Here is a 20,025-nt window from a genome sequence, read left to right on the forward strand (position 1 = left end):
ATAAACGTGCTTTGAAAAGCATGCCTACCTAAAGGCAAGGAGTTATTAATGTTTTGTGTTCCTCTTTTGTCTGAAGGATCGTGGGATAGGGAGGAGAGAAAAGGGGAGTTTACACAGAATTTTAAAATAAATCCACCTTTTTACAAAAGTCAACAATGATCTTTGGAATTCTGGAAAGAGTTTAATTAGATCTATTCAGTTTTATTATTATTATTATTATTTTAAATTCTGCCTGAAGCTATTAGTTTGGAAAAATTAATCTACATCTTCACCATTGCAATTTTCGTACCACCACCAACACTAATCACACTCCCACCCAAGTCCCCAACCCCCAGAGCACAGGGAGTCGGGGTGATGCCCTGCGCCCTGAGGAGGTGGAGATGGAGCCAGTTTGGGGACCTGACAGGCACAGCTCCAGAGACTCAGGACAACAGAGAAGAGGAGGAAAAGAAGGGGAAGCATCTGCACGATAAAATACAATTAGTGTCAGAATGTAAATCCCACACACGTACAGACCCAAGACCACTCCTCCCCTTCCACGGTCTCCTATTTTTCCTACTGCCCTCCAATCCACTTAAAACAGATTTCACCTGGATAATAATATCAGGGGAAGAGTCTTTTTCTTCCCTACCTCCTCCTTCTAGTATTGTCATTTTTCCCAAGACACAACCTTCCATAAGAGGGATCCTCATATTTTTCCTTTTCAAAGTGTCTTTCTCCGCCCTCCCTTGCTATCCTCATCTTTTTAAAAAAGGTTTTACTGAACTATAAAATCATGACATAATCATTTCCCACTCTTAAGAATAAATGCAAGGGAAAAAGTCTTCCAGCAAGACATTCATCTTTTTGCTCTCTTTGGATTTCTTCTGACAAAGCTGACTCCCTTGGGAATGCCTTCACCAAGCCCTGAAAATATTCCAGTCACTGGACAGTCAATGGCAGTCACTGGACAAGGACAGTGCCAGAGCCCATTCCCAGAGTTCAGAAGAGGCCACTATTATGTGGATAGTTTTCACAAACAACACAGTATTTCCTACTGAAGGTGGCATCGTTTAATTTACTATAAGGTTGTTACATGTGTTAATTAAGTCATCAAGAACCACTAACAGAACTTTAGAGCTAAAGGGATCATCTAATCCAACCTCTTCATTCATTTAGCATATAAAAAACTAGACTCAAAGAAAGGTAAAGGCCTAGTGGGTCATACTGTTAGTATGTGGCAGAGGTAGGACCAGAACCCAAGTCTCTTAACTTATAGAAAAGACCATTACAAGGGTTACAACTGAAAGCTTTAGCAATTCTTTAAGCACATAAATCTCATCCACTATTGAGGATAAAGTATTTTGATAAGATATCTGTCTTGAAGAAAGGATGTGTAATGAGATAGAAAACCTAGGATACATTTTTGTCTCTGAAGGTTTTGTGACTAGCGGCAAAAACAAAACAAATTCAATTTTTTAAAAAAACTTGAACTTTAATAAGTAGTGATGCGATTAGATAAGAAATATCTAATTTAAAAGGATACTGTACATGGATCTAGGACCAGCCTTTGTTAGTAACAAAATGCTTTCATGATACTAGCATAATTGCCTGCTTCCTACCTTAAGTTCATTTTCTTTTCCTTTTTATAACCTTTTTGAAGTTAAAAGCTCAAGTAGTGGTGAAAAGTGGAAGGATAAGGAAAGGAAGAAGGAAAATGATATTAACTGAAAATCTACTATGTACCAGATACTGTAGCAAACATTTTCACATTTGTTATTTCATTTAATCCTCATAATAGTCCTGAGAGCTACAGATAATAACACTCAGTTTTTGCAAGAGAGGAAACCGAGGCTTAGAACTATCAAGTGACGTAATGCTGTGTGGCCAGTAAGTTGTAGAATTGAGATTTAGACTTAGATCTATCTGATGCAAAATAGCTCTTTCCAAAACACCCCAGCACAACTCCGGAATCAAGGACATGAAATGGTGAGCAAGGAGGAGGAAAAATCTTTAAAGTAAACATATTATTATTCAAGTTCTTCAGTAAAATAAGAATGAAAGCTTGAAGATTTAAGTATGGGATTTAGTATAGTAGCATTATTGGATCTCATAAAGATTTGGAAATTCTATTTTCAAATTGCTTGCCTTCTTTTAAGCTAGTTTTCTTTTTTAACATCTTTATTGGAGTATAATTGCTTTATAATGTTGTGTTAGTTTCTGCTGTATAACAAAGTGAATCAGCTATACGTATACATATATCCCCATCTCCCTTCCCTCTTGTGTCTCCCTCCCACCCTCCCTATCCCACCCCTCTAGGTGGTCACAAAGCACCAAGCTGATCTCCCTGTGCTATGAGGCTGCTTCCCACTTAAGCTAGTTTCTTTTAATGAAATATTTGAGGCTTACAGAAAGATACCAAGAAAAAAATAAATACCCATTTATACATCACCCAGCTAGAGAAATAAAACATTAATTACAATGGATCACACAGGTACCCTCCTCAATCCCATTTCCTTCCCTTCCTCCCGAGAGTAATAGCTAATGTGACTTGATACCAGAAGCACCTTTGTCTTTAATTCCGGAGTTACTGAAAGACTGAAAGAAATGTAGTATTTTCTGTTCTTCATTGAGCAATAATTAACTCTAAGACAAGCTAGTTCAACACTTGAAATATAAACTGAGCGCCAAGTCATATCTTCTTTAGCACTAACTCCAAGTCATATCTTCTTTAGCAAATATTGACATTTATTGAGCTCCTATTCTGTGCAAGACTTTCAAACTGAAAAAAAAATCCTATATTTCAAAGTGGGGACATAGTATGTTTAATAAATAAACTAAATGTAGAGCAGTGTGTTCTTCCTGACCAGTGTGCTGAGATGAAGAGCTCATATAAAGAAAGGGAAGAAGAAGCTGGACATTCACAAGGGGAGAGAGGAGATGGGAAACTCCTAAGAACTGGACGTCCTTCCAGCTCTCTTCTTGCTTTATAGGGAAGGGAGAATCTATGTCCTGCAGAAGCTCCCCTTAGGAAGATAGGTTTAGCCAGTCCCTGTCAGCTCCTATAGAATAATTTCATTTATAAGCTCATTCTTAGAAGCAAATTCGGGAACAAATAGGTTCTTTTTTTTTTTCTAGTTGTATTGCTTTAATTATCAACTAATATTGAAACTGGATGTACAAATGTGTTTGATTTCAATGTCACAAAGTTTAGTGGACAAAGCCTTGAACTTTAAATAAGAGGGTCTATGTTTTAGTTCCTATTTGCCGCTAACTAGTTGGTGATCACTCACTAATGATAGGGCTTAGAACCATCATTTCAGCTCTCCGGGTCTCCTTCTTCTACTATAAAGTAGGGCACTTGGTCAAGAAGGCCTGGGATCTCAGTCCACATCTTCAAACTCCTAAGTTACATATGCAGAGCACTAATTAGAGCCATTTTCAAGAGTTATAAAGCCTGGAGCTACCATTTAATACATGCTTAAAGTAGATGCTTTTCCAATGTTATCTAATTTGCTCTCTGAAACTCTACGAGATATTTTATAGTTGAAGAAACTGAGATTTAGTAAATTAGATTAAGTCACTTGCCCAAGGATACACAGCTAGTACATGGCAACACAGAGGATCAAACCTGATTTGTCTGCCTTCAAAGCCTGGATTTCTCCATTTACTTGCCTGATCCCTACCCATTCCAAATATAAAACAGAAGGAGGAAGCGACATATACTATATACCTATTATGTTCCAGAAATCATACAATAGCTCATTTAGGACCCAAAACACCTTTGCAAAATTAGTATTACTATTTACTCCAATTTTATGGATGACAAAACTGAGGCACAAAAGATGAAATCATTTGTCCAAGAACTCATGGATAGTCATTGGGAGAGCTAAAACTTGACTGTGGATCCGTCTGAGTCTATAATGTGCTTCAGAAATAGAAATAAATGCATTTTTTTCATATTAATATTTGTCTTATTCTGTAGCAAATGTATGCATTCATTTGACCTCCTCTGGGTGCACACAGTTAAGAATGCATGTCCATGAAATGTGACCCATCTCAGATGAGCAACGGAATGGCTGGAATGTCCCTAATTTAATTTGACTGAGCATAGGTTAATATTCACCAATAATGGAATTCTAAATACTAAAAAGTTCTGATCTGCTCTTTGTAGAATTATCACTTAGAAATCATTTAACTTAGGGCACTGCCACGATTATATAGAAAATGAGAGGTCTGTAGGTATTGGGTCTCCGTCTGACATTGATTTAAAAATAAAATACTGTAGCTTGAAATCGTTGCAAGTTCCAGTTAATACAATTGGTGAGATGTGCTTCCTCACAAGCTGTTTGTAGTTAATTTTAAAAAGACTCCCTTTTTTTTTTTTCCAATATTGTTATTTTTAAATGTCAAGAATCAGATGTCTGCTGTTTAGAACTACTGTACGGCTGCCAGTGACTGTCTGTGTCAGGATTTGTAGCAGAGACATGGATTTGAAGACATTAAAACTGTTTAATTCTCAGTTGAGATGTGGTTGGCTTTTGTATATTTGGAATAGAGCATTTATGGCACATCTCAGGGTAAGTGCTAATCGTTAAGTAAATAAAATAGGAAGGGGGTCAAAGGAGTAAAGGGAGTTTTGGTTGTTGATTTGTTTTCGCTTTAAGAAAGCAGGATTCTTGGTTCTGTATATGCCTCTTTACGTAAATGGGTGTTGAGTGACTGGCATAATAAGCTATTCAGAAGAGCAAGATTTTAGATTTCCAACCGTTAGCCTTAAAAAAAAAAAAAATTCCTTCAAACCCGTGTATTTTGCATTCATCCAGCGGCAGACACAGGAAAAAGGAAACAAAGCGCTCTTCGGTAAAAGTAGAGAGAGAGAGACACGGAGAGAGAGGGAGAGAGAGGGAGAGAGAGCGCGCGCGTACAAGACAGACAAGAAAGCAAGCACCCTCAGAGATGAAATTTTAGGAGAGCAAAATGATCGACCTTTTTAAGGCTGAGTGGGTTTCTTCAGTTTGTGTGCAAGTTTCAAGAAATGGAAGGACTGACCAGGTTTGAGTATAACTCTTTTATTACTTTGTATTTGGTGATAGTGTGTTGTTTGTTTAGGTGGGAGGTTTTTTTTTGGGGGGGGGGTAGTTTTTGTTATTTTATTTTTTCTCTAAATAATGGCTAGCACAACTGAAAGGGCTAAAATCTGATGTGTGTACAGATGGTAAGAAAACAGGTAGAGACATCAGATACCTACACATCTGTGTCTGCAAGAGGCTGCATAAAATCTTTAATTGACAGAGGATCTAAGGTGCTAGATGCCATGAGAGGACATTGTGTGTCTTAATGGTTGAAATGTGATCCGTTGTTTTCCATGACAACAATCCTGAATACTTACTGTTCCTTTGCAAAAGTAACATTTCTGGATGGTTGGGGTTTTTGTGGATTTTCTTGTGGCTTTTTTTCCCTGTTGGTTAAATAAGACTCCACAAAAGATCACTGAAGAATCATTCATAACAAGCATGAACCCAGAGTTATTTTTTCAATGCAGGTACAACTATTTTTCAAAATTTTGTTCAAGACTACGTCAGCCTTTGCCCAGTGGGGTTTTCTTTCTCCAGCTGAGGTTTTCCTTCCTCTTATTTTAGGACAATTTAAATTATGTTAAATCAGTTTAAAAAAAACTATGTGAAATGTGTGACAGGGCCGAGCAGTTCTGCTAGTGACTTTGGTTACTGTGATGTTTCCTTGCTGCCTTTTAAAAAAAAAAAAAAGTTAACCACATTGACGATTTTCTTTATTTTCAATTTAAATTGCCTTAATAATCCAGCAAAAAGTGTCAAGATTCTTGAATATATTCCCTACTTGGCTTGTACAATCTTCTCCCTATTTTTTCCCTGATCTTAGTAGAGATGTTCCTCTTTCTTGATAGAAAAATGAGGTTACTTCTGCCTGATCCTACTTTGAATGTAGAATCAGTGATTCTGGTAATTCTCTCTCTGATTCTCTATAACTCTCTCTGTTACTCATATCCCAGTATTGGGCAGGGGAGACAATTGGCAAAATATTCTGAGAAAGCAGGGGTCCAGAAAGAGTCAGTGGTAGTAAAAGAAAGATCAAAAATCCTTCCTGAAAGTTGTTCAACTTTATTATTCTTGGTCTGCAGTTTCATTATGCTAAAGACATTTTCGGCTATACCAAAAGTGCTTGGTTAGCCGCAATCACAGTTTTCATGGCACAGACTTTCAGATCCCACAGAGTCCAATCTACTAATGGAAGGTATAGCATTGCTTAGCACAGAGTAAAAAAGAAAAACCAGCTTTGGATCGCTGAGTGGCCGGTGGACTTCATCTCCTCTTTCTCCATTCTCCTTAGAGGACAGTTTGCTTGGTTGAAAATTAAATACAAGAGCCCAGGGTAAATATTTACCATTCAGTAAAGAAGCATTCATCGATAATCTCTGGTCCATTTGAGATCATGCCTTTACATGACCTAACACAAACAGTGATTTGTGAATGGTAGAACACATTGGTTTTTTGCTTACGGTTTTATAGGGGTCACTAAAATATATATGCAGTATGGCCAGCTGGCTTTGACTCGAGGGTTAGACTAGGTTTTTTACCATTTTAGTTTTAGGTTCAAAAGCAACAACCTCTCTTGGTGGATTACTGTGCTCATTGGTGAGTTGAATCATGGAAAAATTCCATCTTTATTGTTCCAAACAGCTGAAATCAGAAACTTCATATGGTTCAAACTGTAGTACCTCTGAACAGTCAGATTTTTTTTCTGTCATTTGCCAGGATAGCTTGGTAGAGAAAAAAAAAACTTGGCCTTTTCAGGTCAAATCAGGTTACTATTACTGAAATCCATAAGGAGTTATAAGACCTTACTATGATTTATGTTACTCATTTGAAATTTTGAATCCGTAAGTTTTCCTGTTGGCTAAAAATAACATGCATTTGGGACTTCACATGAACGGTTCACTTATCTGCTTCTCAAAACCATCTCGCCTCATTCCCCACCAGCAGGCTGTGTCCCTAGTAACTGCCATTTGGAACACATTAGGACACAGGGAAAAATCGTTTTACTCAATTTTTGTAAATGCATATTTAAGTGTTTTAATAAATTCTTGGACAGAAACCACGGTACGGTAAGGGGGGGGGTTAATTTTTTTTCAGTGAATGATTTATTCTCCTTCAGCCCAATCCTGTTTGTAACTAAAAGGTAAAGATAAGAGCTAATTACTGTTAAACAATTAGCAAAGGTAAAGGAGGGAATAGAGTGTAAGGAGATGCCCACCAGCTCATTCCTTCATTTGCCGTGACCAATTTCTTACTTCTATTGTCTAACACTTTTATTTCTTGGGGAACACTCATATGACCAAGGAACGACCTCTTCTGATTCTCTGATCTTTTAAGTTTAAGAATATAAACGATTATCTTGTAAAAAAAAAAAAATTGTTTTTTTCCACCTGTTAAAGTTTAGCAATATTCCCTGCCTTGTTTCCATTTCTAAAATAGACTTCTAATTACACTCACAAAATGGGCTTTCTAGGTAAGTATACCTTTTCTTTCATGTACATTGCCACTCTTCTCTATCAGTTGGAGCTTCTACTCCTTGTTCTCCCAGAATTTGGAAACTTCCTACAAAATTCAGGCTTGTGCTATCACAGAACTGTCTAGAAAGCAGAGTTATGTGGAGTCTAGAGTTACTGTATGTTGTACGCATGTGTCTAGGTCCATATATACACATTACATCTGCATAGGCATTCCTGTACCCATACTTCTAAAATATGCATTTATACTTATGCTTTCTTTGATTTCTGATTCATGACATAAGATCTATTTCAAACGTACCATTTCAGAAAGTCCACGAAGGAAGAATGACTATAAAGTGGGGAAACAGACTTTTCATAGATCCTGCTAAAAAAACACCTTGCCTTGCTTTTAAAGTGATTATTTTAAATCTCAGACCACTAGTATAAACCAGCTAGGGGGGTCCTGCTTCCTTAGTGTAAGGATAAATCCCTTTCATACAAAGAGACATCCAACAACAATGAAAGGAAATGACTTCTGTTCCTCTCATTTTTTTTAACCACTGTTAATTATATACTTGCAGGATTGTCAAACTCCTCGATGGTTTTACTCTCCAAGTCTCTAAAACTTTAAGGTGTGTAATTAAAGAAGCAGGCAGGCTTTATTTTCTGTTTTTCAGAAAAATGATGGGTTTTAGCGTTCTTGAGCCTCCTCATTGCAAGGCCGTCCGTTATACCTTCTCATTCACAAACTCTTCCCTGGAAGGTGGGCGTAGCATCTTTCCACCTACCTATTTCTCACCTAATAATCCCCTTACAGAACAATTGTTTGAGATTATTTAGTGCAACCTACTCTCTCTAAAAGTGGGAAAAATAAACCCTAAGGAAATACCTTGACTGACAAAGATGAGTAATCTCATCAGTAGCAGGCTGAGACTAGCACACAAACTGCCCAGCTACAGCCCTGTTCTTTTTCCCACTATGTCTTTCACATCTATGAAAACTTTTAAGGCTCTTTTCAAAGACTAACTCATCCTTTCTTACTCCATCCATTTAAGGCAGTGGGGTCAAGGTACAGGGAGGCAAAGAACTGATCTGAAAATGAGATTTGAAGCATGGTTTTGGCTTAAAAGGTTCACAAGAGATGAAGACAGTTGTTAACTAAATAATTACCTGAAGTTTGTAATTCTGTGGTTACAAATGGCAGGGTACGATTTTTAACTTCTAAATTAAAGAAATGGGTATGTTTCTCCTGTTATCCCTGTCGATCCCTCCTGCATCCCAATGGTTTTATTATGAGGAAACCCTGTACCAACGGAGGACAAAGTGAGCAGAACGGCTCCAAGTTCGGGTGTGTAATCTCTAGGCATTACACTCAGAGCCCTGGGACTGGATTGTGAGGACGACATGATTCTTTCTGGCATCTTCCACTATCTTGGCAGCCAGCTCCTCTCATCTCTCACCTCACTTTCCTAGGATAAAAATTATTAACATAGCTGTAACCATATTTTTCAAAGCAATGTGTGTGTGTGGGTGTGTGTGTGTATGTAATATGTGACACATAGGACATGCTATATTGGGATAATGGGAGCAAATATATTAAATCAGGGTAAGTCTAGAAAATGTGAAACAAATAATGCATAGGAGACATCAAGGGCTACAGGTTGATCTCTTGGTCATTGCTTTTGAAATTCAAAAGTGAGAAAACAGAAGATCTAGCTCTAAAGTTGAAAATGCTGTATGAAACGTTATATAGTGGCATCCATGTGGGTAAAAATGAGCGCAATGATACCACATTCGTCTGCATGTGTAGTCATATATGTGTGTGGCCACTTGCTCTGTCATTGAATATTTAGGGCAATATTTCCTTAACTTTGTGTGTGCAAGAACCACCTTGAGGGTGTCTATTAAATGAGGATTTGTGGCATCGATCCAAGAGATTCTGATTCTGTAGCTCTGGGATGAGCCCAGTACAGAGATCAATCTAAGGGCCACACTTGAACCTGATGCTAGGGAACTATCAGACTAGATTCATCATTGTATTTACTGAAGGGGGCAGTAGAGTCTAACAGATGAAAACATTGGCTTTACTATCACTACTGACCTCCCACGTGACTTTGGGCTCCCTCTACTTAGTACTTCCATTTCTATATCTGCAAAATGGGCATAATGATATGACTCTTGTGTTTGTTAAGGTCTTAGAAAAATATTTCATTTCAAATTTGGGAAAGAAGTAAAAACTATAATGTGAAATGTTTTGAGTTTACAAATCCTCAGATGTTAGCATGCTTCACTGCTTCTTCATGTGTTTCATATACCACTTTTTCTGTTACATTTTGCTTGATCGAACTTTCGTTACACCAAGGTTAGCCTGAACACATCCGATCCTGGGAAAGGAAAGCAGTCTCCCGATGTCGGATGACAAGTCTTCATCACAACGTAGATTTAAGGCTTCCTCGCCCCATGTGCCAACTAAACACATAAAGCTTTTGTCTGCAGATGAAAAGATCACAAAGGGTCAATCTTTTGATAGCTCAGCGTGGGTCAGGTTTCCCCCATGGCTCGATATTTGCTAATGGAACACAATTTTTCTGGTCTCCTCAAGCTTTCGTGTGTGTTTAGACAAAACCTGCTTTTGTTTTCAGATCCTAAGTCTGTCAAGACCTGCTGCCTTATTCCAGGCAGCTTTGGTAAGTCCACAGGGCAAGTCTAATTAAGAGCAACAGCTATGGGGCTTGTGTACAAGGGGACTCTATCCACTCACCTCCTTTCTTGGGTCTCTGTTGGGTGTTTCTACCAAGGCGGCTTCAGTGCGTGGGAGTTCTTCCACCGTTGCTGGCAGATGACAATAGGTCCTTGTCCATCACTCTTTTTTGCTCGTGTCTAAAGTCCCTTATCACTCCTGTTCATTCTCAGAAGCCAGCTCCATCACAGGCCACCTGCTGGCCCAGGTTGTACTCCAGGCATCAGTCTGACTGGTGGCCCCCAGCAGTAAATACATACAGAGAGACGCCCCTTTTAAGTCCCTTAAAGGATCCCGACTACTTGTAATCCTTGGATAATTCATCTTTTTTTCTTCTTCTTCTTCTTCTTCTCTCCTAACTAGTAGAAGTTCAGCGGGCTTTTCGGTAACTCAGGGGGTGTCAGTGCAAGTAACTGTCATTTGTTTGCAAATGAACCTGAGCTTTCTGAAAATGATTCCCCTGTAAAATCTTCCCCCCATCACACTCCTCCAGGCTTCTCGTTGATTTGAGATTGTTTCCTGTTCTCCCACCTCTTGGAAGTATTTCATGGCACGCTGAACAGACACTTTTAGTCAAAAACGCCTATAAATAACTGATTTTCCTGCTTGCTGCCTTCTCTCTAAGGCTTTCACAAAGGAGGTGAACAAATCCACTAGAAACAAGAACTCTCTGTGAGGGCTGCGTGGTGACGCTTATGAAAAATCCGATCTACAGGCCAACAATTATCGTGTGGGTCACTTTGCCATATTTGACTTAGGCAATCACTGCCCAGAAAAAGAAACATTTTATTTCATGCCAGCTGTTCTCATGAACTGAACAATCAATCAAAAATGTCTCATATGAGCTTTCCTGCTTCTTTAAAAACGTTTATTTTGACTTTCACGCTGCTTTAAAAAAAAAAAAATCCCAAAGCCAACAGCTGTTTCTTAGATTCTATTGGTAAATCTAGGTGACCAATTCCTATGGCTATTCTGTGGTAGGAAATGTGAAACTACTTCCACGTTCCTCCTCCAAACTGGCCTTGCTTATAGAGAGTTGCACTGTCTGGCCTGTCTTTGCTCTGTCTCCTATGTCACCCATCATCAGCACCCCCACATCTCCCAGGGTGGTGTCATGGAACTCCCTGGAAGACTGCACTCAGCTAGGCAAGGCCATAATACCAGCCTTCACTGACCTCACTGAAATGACCCTTAGAAATCAGACACATGACATTAATTATACTCCTTCCCTTCCTCCACACCTTACTGAGCAAAGGAGAATTGGGCTTAGCTATTTTATTATATAATTTGGAATGGGAAACTGTCCCAAAACCATGTTTACACCTGGGGAAACTGAGGCCTGGAGAGATTAACCAGCATTCCCTTGGCTCTTTGGTTGTAGGGGGGTGGGTGTCTTCTTCAGTCCTCTCACCCCACCTGTTAGCGGTCCTCAGTCATGGAACATGAGATCATCATTGATCTTGGTGTTCTGTCTACTCAAGAAATTCTGCCACCAGCCCTGCTCCCGGCTTTTTCTACTCTAGGCACTGGGTCTAATGTGGTTTGGGTTTAGTCTGTTGCTAAGATTTCTAGAAAGTACATCTCGTTAAGGCTTTCCTCTTTGTGAACTGAACACGCACAGTCAACACAATATGGGAAAGAACTTCAAAGGACAGTTAGCTCAGTGCTTTTGACATTTTTAACCATGGAATTCCTTGTTCATATAAAGCAGAATATATTAAACATAGAGCAGTCCCCACTCTGTATCCATGGGTTCCGCAAATGGAAAATATTAGAAAAATAAATAAATTTCAGAAAGTTCCAAAAAGGAAGCTTGAATTTGCCGTGTGCCAGCAACTATTTCCATAGCATTTCCATTGCATTTACAACTATTTTCAGAACATTTACACTGTATTAGGTATTATAAGTAATCTAGAGATGATTTAAAGTACACGAAGATGTGCATAGGTTATATGCAAATACTGCACCATTTCAAAGAAGGGACTTGAGCGTGCCTGGATACCAAGAGATGATTGCAGTACTCACACTGAAGCAAGACTAGGAGAATTCAAATCCAAATCCCCTTCCCTCCCATCCACTGCCCTGCATCCAAGTTTCCCTGAAGGTGGGGGGGGCTTCCAAAGCACAGTTTGAAACTTGTTGCCCATTCCTTAAGCAGATCTAAGCTAAGGAAGAGTTTAATGATTGGTGGGGGCGGAGGAGACACAGGAATGGGAAGGACCAGGATGGGGCAGAGGAGGGGAGTCTGTATCCACTCTTGATAAACCAACTCTTGACAAGTCAGAAAAATCAGAAAACCCTGATGAAGTCCAAAAACTGGCAGTTAACTGTCCCAAGCTTGGTAAATTTAATTGGCAGCTCTCCCAGGCTGCAGTCCAGCTGCCCTGTCTTTCCTGAAAACGACAACTGATCATAGGTGCCAAGAGTTCCTGATTGGCTCACAGTATGAAAGCACTTCTTGACTCCAACAGACTAGTTCTTACGTCACCTTCATTCCTTTTCCTCAGCTGTGACCCAGAGAGAGGGACTGACTTTTCTACGAACAGGCAGGCCTTTCAGCCCCAGGCCAGTGCTCAGTCCGTACACCATACTGAACACTTCCATATCTTCATCACATGCTTGATGTACTTACACGGGATAATGAACGATGGCAATGATAATAAGCCAATGATGAAAGAGAAGGAGAAAAAAGGGAGAAAAAGAAGGACGATAATTTACTGAGAAATTTCAATAGGCCTATGCTTAACATATATTATCCCTATTTCTGAAAGATACTAGAGTAGCAGTTCATACCCTCATTTTATACAAAATGGAGGTAATTAATTTGCCCAAGATTATACTGCTGGTAAGTGACAGAATGGAGATTTAAACCTTGATCTGTCTGATTCCATAATCTGTTCACTTCCCATCATACCATGCTGCCTCTGCTTGGTAAATATTCCCTCTGATCTTTTCCTGACGAATTGTTTCTCAATGAGAATTTATTTTAATGACAATTTTTTAAATGATTAACTATAATTAAAAAACAGATTCTACCTCTATGATTAGGTATAGTTTGGAAAGTGGCCATGTTAGAAAGTAACATATGAGATTCATTTGCAAAGTTAGATGTATAGTGTAAATTGGAGTAGAACAATATTATTTCATATAACTGGAAAATTACATCTCAGCCTATGAAAGAACCATCACTCAAAGCTGTTGTACTTATTCTTTTTTCAATGAGAAACAATACAGTTTATCCCTTGAGACTGCCAACCTGATTCTAGTTGTAACATTGTTAAAACACCATAAGGTTATGTCCCAATTAGAATTGTCTGCCCATTTAATATCCTTTGCTTGTATTAATTTGGGGATGTTTTCTTCCACAAGAATTAACTTCGCTGAAATGGTGAGGAAGGAAACGAGGAATCCCCAAACCCAGTATCTCTATAACAGTGTGACTTTATACTTTTGTCCTTTGGGGAGACCAGATAGTTATCTCCAAGGCATGTTTTGAGCCAGAATTCTACTGGGTGCATGAGCTCCACACATCCCAAATTGTTAACTAAATATTTGGGAAGTTCACAAACCTCACTATTTGTTAAATTATCACAGGTTCAAAGGAAAAGATATGTTTCCCTAAAGGTCAACCTTTAGAATGCTTCTTAATTACTTATATAACTGAAACAAGTAAGCCATGTAATTAATACCCAGTGCAGAGGACTCATGTGTATCAGTTGAAGGTGGCCGGGGGCTACAGATATCCAATAAATAGTGCTGTTAGGGAATGTTAGCAGAGTTTAAACTAAATTTCTATGATAGATAATACAGAACGTTCAGGCTTTTGAAATCCATCAGGATAAAAGGTGCCATACTCAGTTATGAATTTGGAAGTCGTGGAGTCCTCAGTATCCTACTTTTCAGCTCATTTTGGATTTTTCCTCACGTACATGTATCTCATCACAGAGAATTCAGTGTTCTAGCAATCCCTTATTTAATGCCCTCCTCCTTTGCTTAAGCCCAGATGAAGTTCGTTTAAAGTAATGGATACAGTCTTAATGTTTCCACAGCCTCCACTTTCTCTTGGTTCAATATTTTATAAAATATCCCCATGCATAAGAAGGAAATGTTAATTATTCACTTCACAGGGACATGTAAGTAACTAAGAAATGAAAGAGTTCACTAAAATTAAACCACGCCAATTTCATCTCATTGATGTTTTTGAACACTGTATTTCTTAGAGTCAACCAGCGATGATTTCACCCAACTGTCATAATATGTAGTCTCTTCGCGTTATCTAGATCGTGAGTGTATAATGAAAGATTCTGTTAAATCATTTACAAGGACAGCCTTCTCAACATCTTTCATTCAACCAAGATTTATTTAGCACCTCTTTGACCCACACTGAACTCTGGGAGAGGTGACTACATAAAAGTGGGAAAGGGAAAGACCGGTGTGGGGAAAGGAACAGCACAGACGGGGTAATGACCACCCAGCTGGAGAGAATAAGGAAATGGAGGACAGGATTGAGTCTCTAGTTGATGAGATGATATGGAATATGTTTTTTCTAAAACACTCAAGTTTCCCAAAGATGGAGGATACGGTCTAGTCTGGAGGCCAAGCACCAGCAGTTTAACTCTCTGTGCAGTATCTCTAAGGACAAGCAATGGTGAGGACGAGACAGAGCAGGGCCAGGCACCCCAGAAGGACATGGGAGGCATCAGACAACAAGCAAGCTGAGTCCAACAGCCAGGCTTCCGGCCCCGGAGGCAGTGGGGCTGCCCAGGGCCCTGAGAAGAAATCTGGGCAGACAGCAAACCTGCTGTGGGGAAACCATCCTCGCGTTCACGTAGCATCGCGTGCTCGTCCAGCAGCAGGCCGGTAGGATGGGACCGCCTGGATTCTGTGGGGGGCAGCACCACCCTGTACCCCCAGAGAACTGAGATGCCGCTGGGGCACCATAAGTTCACAGGCACGAGAACAGCAGAGGGACAGCAAATCGGGAGATAACCCCAGGGAATAACAGATGGGTTTCTCACACCAAAACCCAACTGTATCCCCAGCTCATACCCCTGATCAGGCAACTGTTAGGTAGGAAGATATTTCCTAACAAAGGCATCAGATCCCAAGTCAGGTGAAGACCTTCTTGCTATTAAAAATATGTAACGAGAGGCTGGCTGAACATGTCAGGGACAGAGCGAAGGAAATTTCCGTATTTGGGGAAAGGAGGGCAGGTGGCCCCCAGGGTTCCTTTCAAATCAAATAGTCTCAGCACATAGTGCTGTGCAATACGGTAGCCACTGGTCACGTGTGGCTATTTAAATTTACATTAATTAAAGTTAAATAAAAGGAAAGATTCAGCCCTTCGGTCACCATAGCCACATTTCTAGCGCTCAGTAGTCACATGTGACTGGTGTTTACCATATTGAACAACAAAGATATAAAACCTGCTCGTCACTACAGAAAGTTCTGTTGGACTGTGTGATTCTAGTTGTTTCTTGTCTATTTTAATATATTGAGTTCTACTAGATTTGGGCTTTGTCCCAAGAAGGTAACATCCTGTTGTGATGTCCCAGCGCTTACAGGTGTCAGAAGCAGGCACTACCTGTCCTGTGTGTCCCGGTGAGCGTGAGGGCTGCCGTGGGAATGCCTGTTTTCCGCCACTTACTCCTGACAAGGCATCAAATAAACCACTTCACCACTCATATCTTCTAGTTCTTCCTTTAGAAAAATATCTTGCCGAGTTATTGTGAAGAGTAAATTCTTTAAAGTACCTAGCGTTCAAAAAGCACAACTCATTTTTTACTAGAAACACAAGAACTAGCGTGGGATTTTGCCCAGATTCTCACCCACCATTTATCAGTACTTGCCATGCCTGGGGCCTTGCTCTGGGCGCAGAACGCACAGTGTTTCCCTGGGTCTTCCCATCCGCCCTGGAGCTGGCCCCTCCAAGGAGCCTGCTTGGCTCCCACTCTGCCTTTTGTACCTGACTAACCATGAGCTGCCCAGGCAGTACCCAGCCCAGCACTTCCACTCATACTCTGAGCTTTGGGCCGAAGCTCTCGCTCAGACAGTAACCCTCACCTGTGATTCTCATTTATGAAAGAGGGCTGCCAAAATTTTCTCCTACTCACATTGATTTGTAAATTACAATGTTGTGGCACCTCTGGGAGCTGCCGCTGGGTGCCAATGGACTCAGAAGTTGGCGATGCATGGTATTATCTGCTACAGCCAGCCACACGGCTGGTGCCAATCAGACGGGCCCCCCTCCCCCCGACAACAGGTACCGTTTGCACGTTACCTGAGACACTCCTGCATCCCTCACCTTCTCCTGCCTTTGACCAAATGGCAAGAGCTTTCTAGAGAGGCCCTTGGAGTATTGACTACGGGTTATTTGGGGGCAGTGTTTACTTCAGCCCTATTCACTGAGAAGAGTGGGCACCTTCCTGCTGCCCATGAAAAAAATCAATGTACCAATGGATGGGTGTCAGTGAGAGACTTAGCACACCATTCTGAGTTGGAAATAAGAGTCACCTGATTAGATAAGAGGCAGTAATCTCATGGAACAATAACCAGCACGTACGTTGTAGTCTTCTGTTTTAAGGTAACCGGTATTACCAAAAACATGCCGTCTGGCCACATTTGTTTACTTTCCAAACGTCAAAAGCCGTATTTTCTCACATTGTTCTCTGAAACCAAGTGTTCTTTGGCCAACTCTGAGGCCTAGAAAGAGATTGCTTCAGCCCCACAAGCCAGAAAAATGTCATTGGTGGCAGGCCAGTTGGAAAGCTTGCTTTCCAGAAAAGGCCTTTCTAGAAAAGCTTACAAGCCAGGGCTCCCTAACACAGACCCTCAGAGGAAGAGGGTTTCCAGGCCTGGAGTATCTCAGGAAGGTTACTTATAGCGCCGGGGCTGCCCGGAAGCAGAAGTGACAAGCTTGCACGTCTGACTGACTTTGGAAGTAATCCTACCTTGAGAAGACCGTTTGATGGGGTGGAGGAGAACTCAGATGCAGGAAGGCAGGGCACACCCATCCACCTAATTCAAGTGCTCTTAGCCTGCGACTGTGGACAGATAGGACACGTAGTCCCCAAGAATGGACTCTAGGGGGTCGTGAACTCCTGAACTTAACACATTAAGGAGGGGGTTGTGTGTATTCATCCTGCTCTGGAGAAAAGTCCTTAGCTTTTAGCATGTCCCCAAAAGACATAAAGGGCTACTAACAAGTTTAAATTATGATATCCTTAAAATTAGGTAGCTTTTTCCCCAGATGATCCAGCAATCCCACTCCTAGGCATATATCTGGAGAAAAACGTAATTCAAAAAGATACACACACCCCAGTGTTCATTGCAGCACTATTTACAATAGCCAAGACATGGCAGCAACCTAAATGTCCATCCACAGATGAATGGATAAAGAAGATGTGATACATACATACAATGGAATATTACACAGCCATATAAAAGAATGAAATAATGCCATTTGCAGCAACATGGATGGACCTAGAGATGATCATACTAAGTGAAGTAAGCCAGACAAAGACAAATATCTGCTATCTCTTATATGTGGCATCTAAAAAAAGGATACAAATGAACTTATTTATAAAACAGAAATAGACTCACAGAGATAGAAAGAAAACTTATGGTTACCAAAAGGGACGGGGGGAGAGGGATAAATTAGGAGTTTGGGATTAAAATATACACACTACCATATGTAAAATAGATAACCAACAAGGACCTACTGTATAGCACAGGGAACTAATATTCAATATCTTGTAATAACCTATAGTGGAAGACAATGTAAAAAAAGAATAGATAGATAGATATAATTGAATCACTTTACTGTACACCTGAAACTAACACAACATTGTAAACCAACTATATTTCAAGAAAAAAATTTTTTAAATTAGCTTTTTCTTAAAACCTTAAAGTTGATGACTTTCCTTCTTCCTTGTAACGTCTCATTAGAAAAGCATTTTGGGTTGCAACCTTAGAATACTTTGAGAAATGGGCAATTTTTAAAGAATTATTATTGTGGGTGCCTATTACCTGAAATAGATAGATCCTGTGTTGGAACTTGGAGATCCTGTTACAAAGTAAAGTGTGTAATAGGATTTATCGTAAAGGAGCTCTTCCTGAGTGATCAATTCAAGTAACAAAAAGTGATGTTCTGCTGTGTACAAGGGCTGAAGCTGAGAGGAGAGGGGAATTCAAAGATTTGTAAAATAACTCGTACTCTTAGAGAGTTTGTAGTCTAGTGGGACACTGGGTGGTTAGATAAATAGAATACAAGGCAAAGTAAGAAGCAGTATGAAGATACCTGAACAAGGAATATGGAGGTTGATAGGAAGAAAAATTCCAACCTGGAGTTTAGGAAAGGGAGGATAAAGAAGAAAGGTTTCCCCATTTGAAACAGTATGTCTCTGAAGCTTTGGTATCATTTCTTTGGAAGCATATTGGTAGGGATTTCTCTTAGCTTTTTCCCATTTTTACTAATCTCTCAGTAATTTAGCTCTGTATCTCCCATGCCTGACTTAGTGCCTAACAAACACCATTTATGTATGGATGGATGGATGGATGGACGGATGGGTGATGGATGGGTGGGTGGATAGGTGAGTGGGTGGATAGATGGATGAATTAATAGGCGAGTGGGTGGGTGGGTGAGTGGATTGATGGATGGATGGATGGATGGATGGATGGATCACAGGCAGGAGAGAGGAAAGGCACAGAGAGAGGGAGAGAAGAAGAAATAGAATTCACAGCATCATAGTAGTTATTTCACCAGCCAGCTCAGTTCAGAGTCTTGTGGGAGAGGAGTTTAGAAAGGTAAACATCTCCATGGATCAGGAGTCTGGACACAGTCTAGCTCAGCTGAGTGGCATGCTCAAGGCCTTCCAAGGCTGAAATGAAGATATCAGCTGGGCTGGGCTCTCATCTGCAGGCTCTGGGGAAGATTCTACTTCCAAATGAATTTAGGCAGATAGCAGAATTCAGTTCCCTGCAGCTGTACAACTGAGGTCCTTTCATCTGCAAGCCAACAAACGTCGTATCAAACCTTTGATCAAACTTTGAATCCCTCTGACTCTCTCTGCCACATCTCTCTGACTTCCTCTTCTGCACTCAGCCAGGAGAAAACTCTTCTTTTACTTTTTAATTTTATTTTATTATGGTAACATAGACATAACATAACACCCCTCTTCTTTTAAGGGCTCATGTGATTACACTGGGTCCACCCAGATTAATCCAGTATAATCTACCTATTTTAAGATCACCTATTGACATCTGCAAAGTCCCTTTTGCCATGAAACAGAACATATTCATGGGTGTGACAGCAGGGGTTAGAGATCATGGGAGTCAAAATTATGTCTACCACAATAGTTAACAACAGAGTGCATATAAATAGTAAATTGGTGAGGAGGGCACTTTCAGTGACAGTCATGCCATTCAAAGGCATGCAGTCAGTTTTAGGAAGATAAAGTACAGCTTTGGATCCAGACAGCTGTGTTCAAACCCTGTGTTTTACAGATTAGGCAACTCTGAGTGAGTTATTTAACCTCTCTCTGCCATGGGCTCCTCCTTTGTAATATGGTGGTAATAACAATCCTATCATGTAGGGGTCTTGAGAGGATTAAATGGGTGAATGTAATATAAAAGATGTAGAACAACGCTTGGAAAGGGAGCATTATATATTATATAATGCCTCAATGAATGCTATTATTATTACTATTAAGTGTGAAAACATGGTGGTACCAACATGAACTGAAACAAGGCAGCAGATTTAAGAGACATTGCAGAA

At 40.1% G+C, this 20,025-nt stretch overlaps 1 protein-coding gene across 5 annotated transcripts in view; it reads left to right on the top strand.

The window, feature by feature from the left end:
• The window catches only part of DLGAP1 (DLG associated protein 1), an 846,176-nt gene that overhangs the window by 527,150 nt on the left and 299,001 nt on the right, over nucleotides 1-20,025 (top strand). Inside the window, exon 1 of one of the 5 annotated variants that reach the window (XM_068562843.1) lies at nucleotides 4,954-5,034. The exons of the other annotated variants lie outside the window; for them this stretch is intronic. Coding sequence (XP_068418944.1) covers nucleotides 4,960-5,034 — 75 coding nt within the window. The 5' untranslated portion in view covers nucleotides 4,954-4,959. Of the gene's footprint in view, nucleotides 1-4,953; nucleotides 5,035-20,025 lie in introns of those variants that run through there. 5 annotated transcript variants of the gene reach the window in all.

Source organism: Eschrichtius robustus, chromosome 14 (assembly GCF_028021215.1).
Source record: "Eschrichtius robustus isolate mEscRob2 chromosome 14, mEscRob2.pri, whole genome shotgun sequence".
NCBI classification, from domain to species: domain Eukaryota; kingdom Metazoa; phylum Chordata; class Mammalia; order Artiodactyla; family Eschrichtiidae; genus Eschrichtius; species Eschrichtius robustus.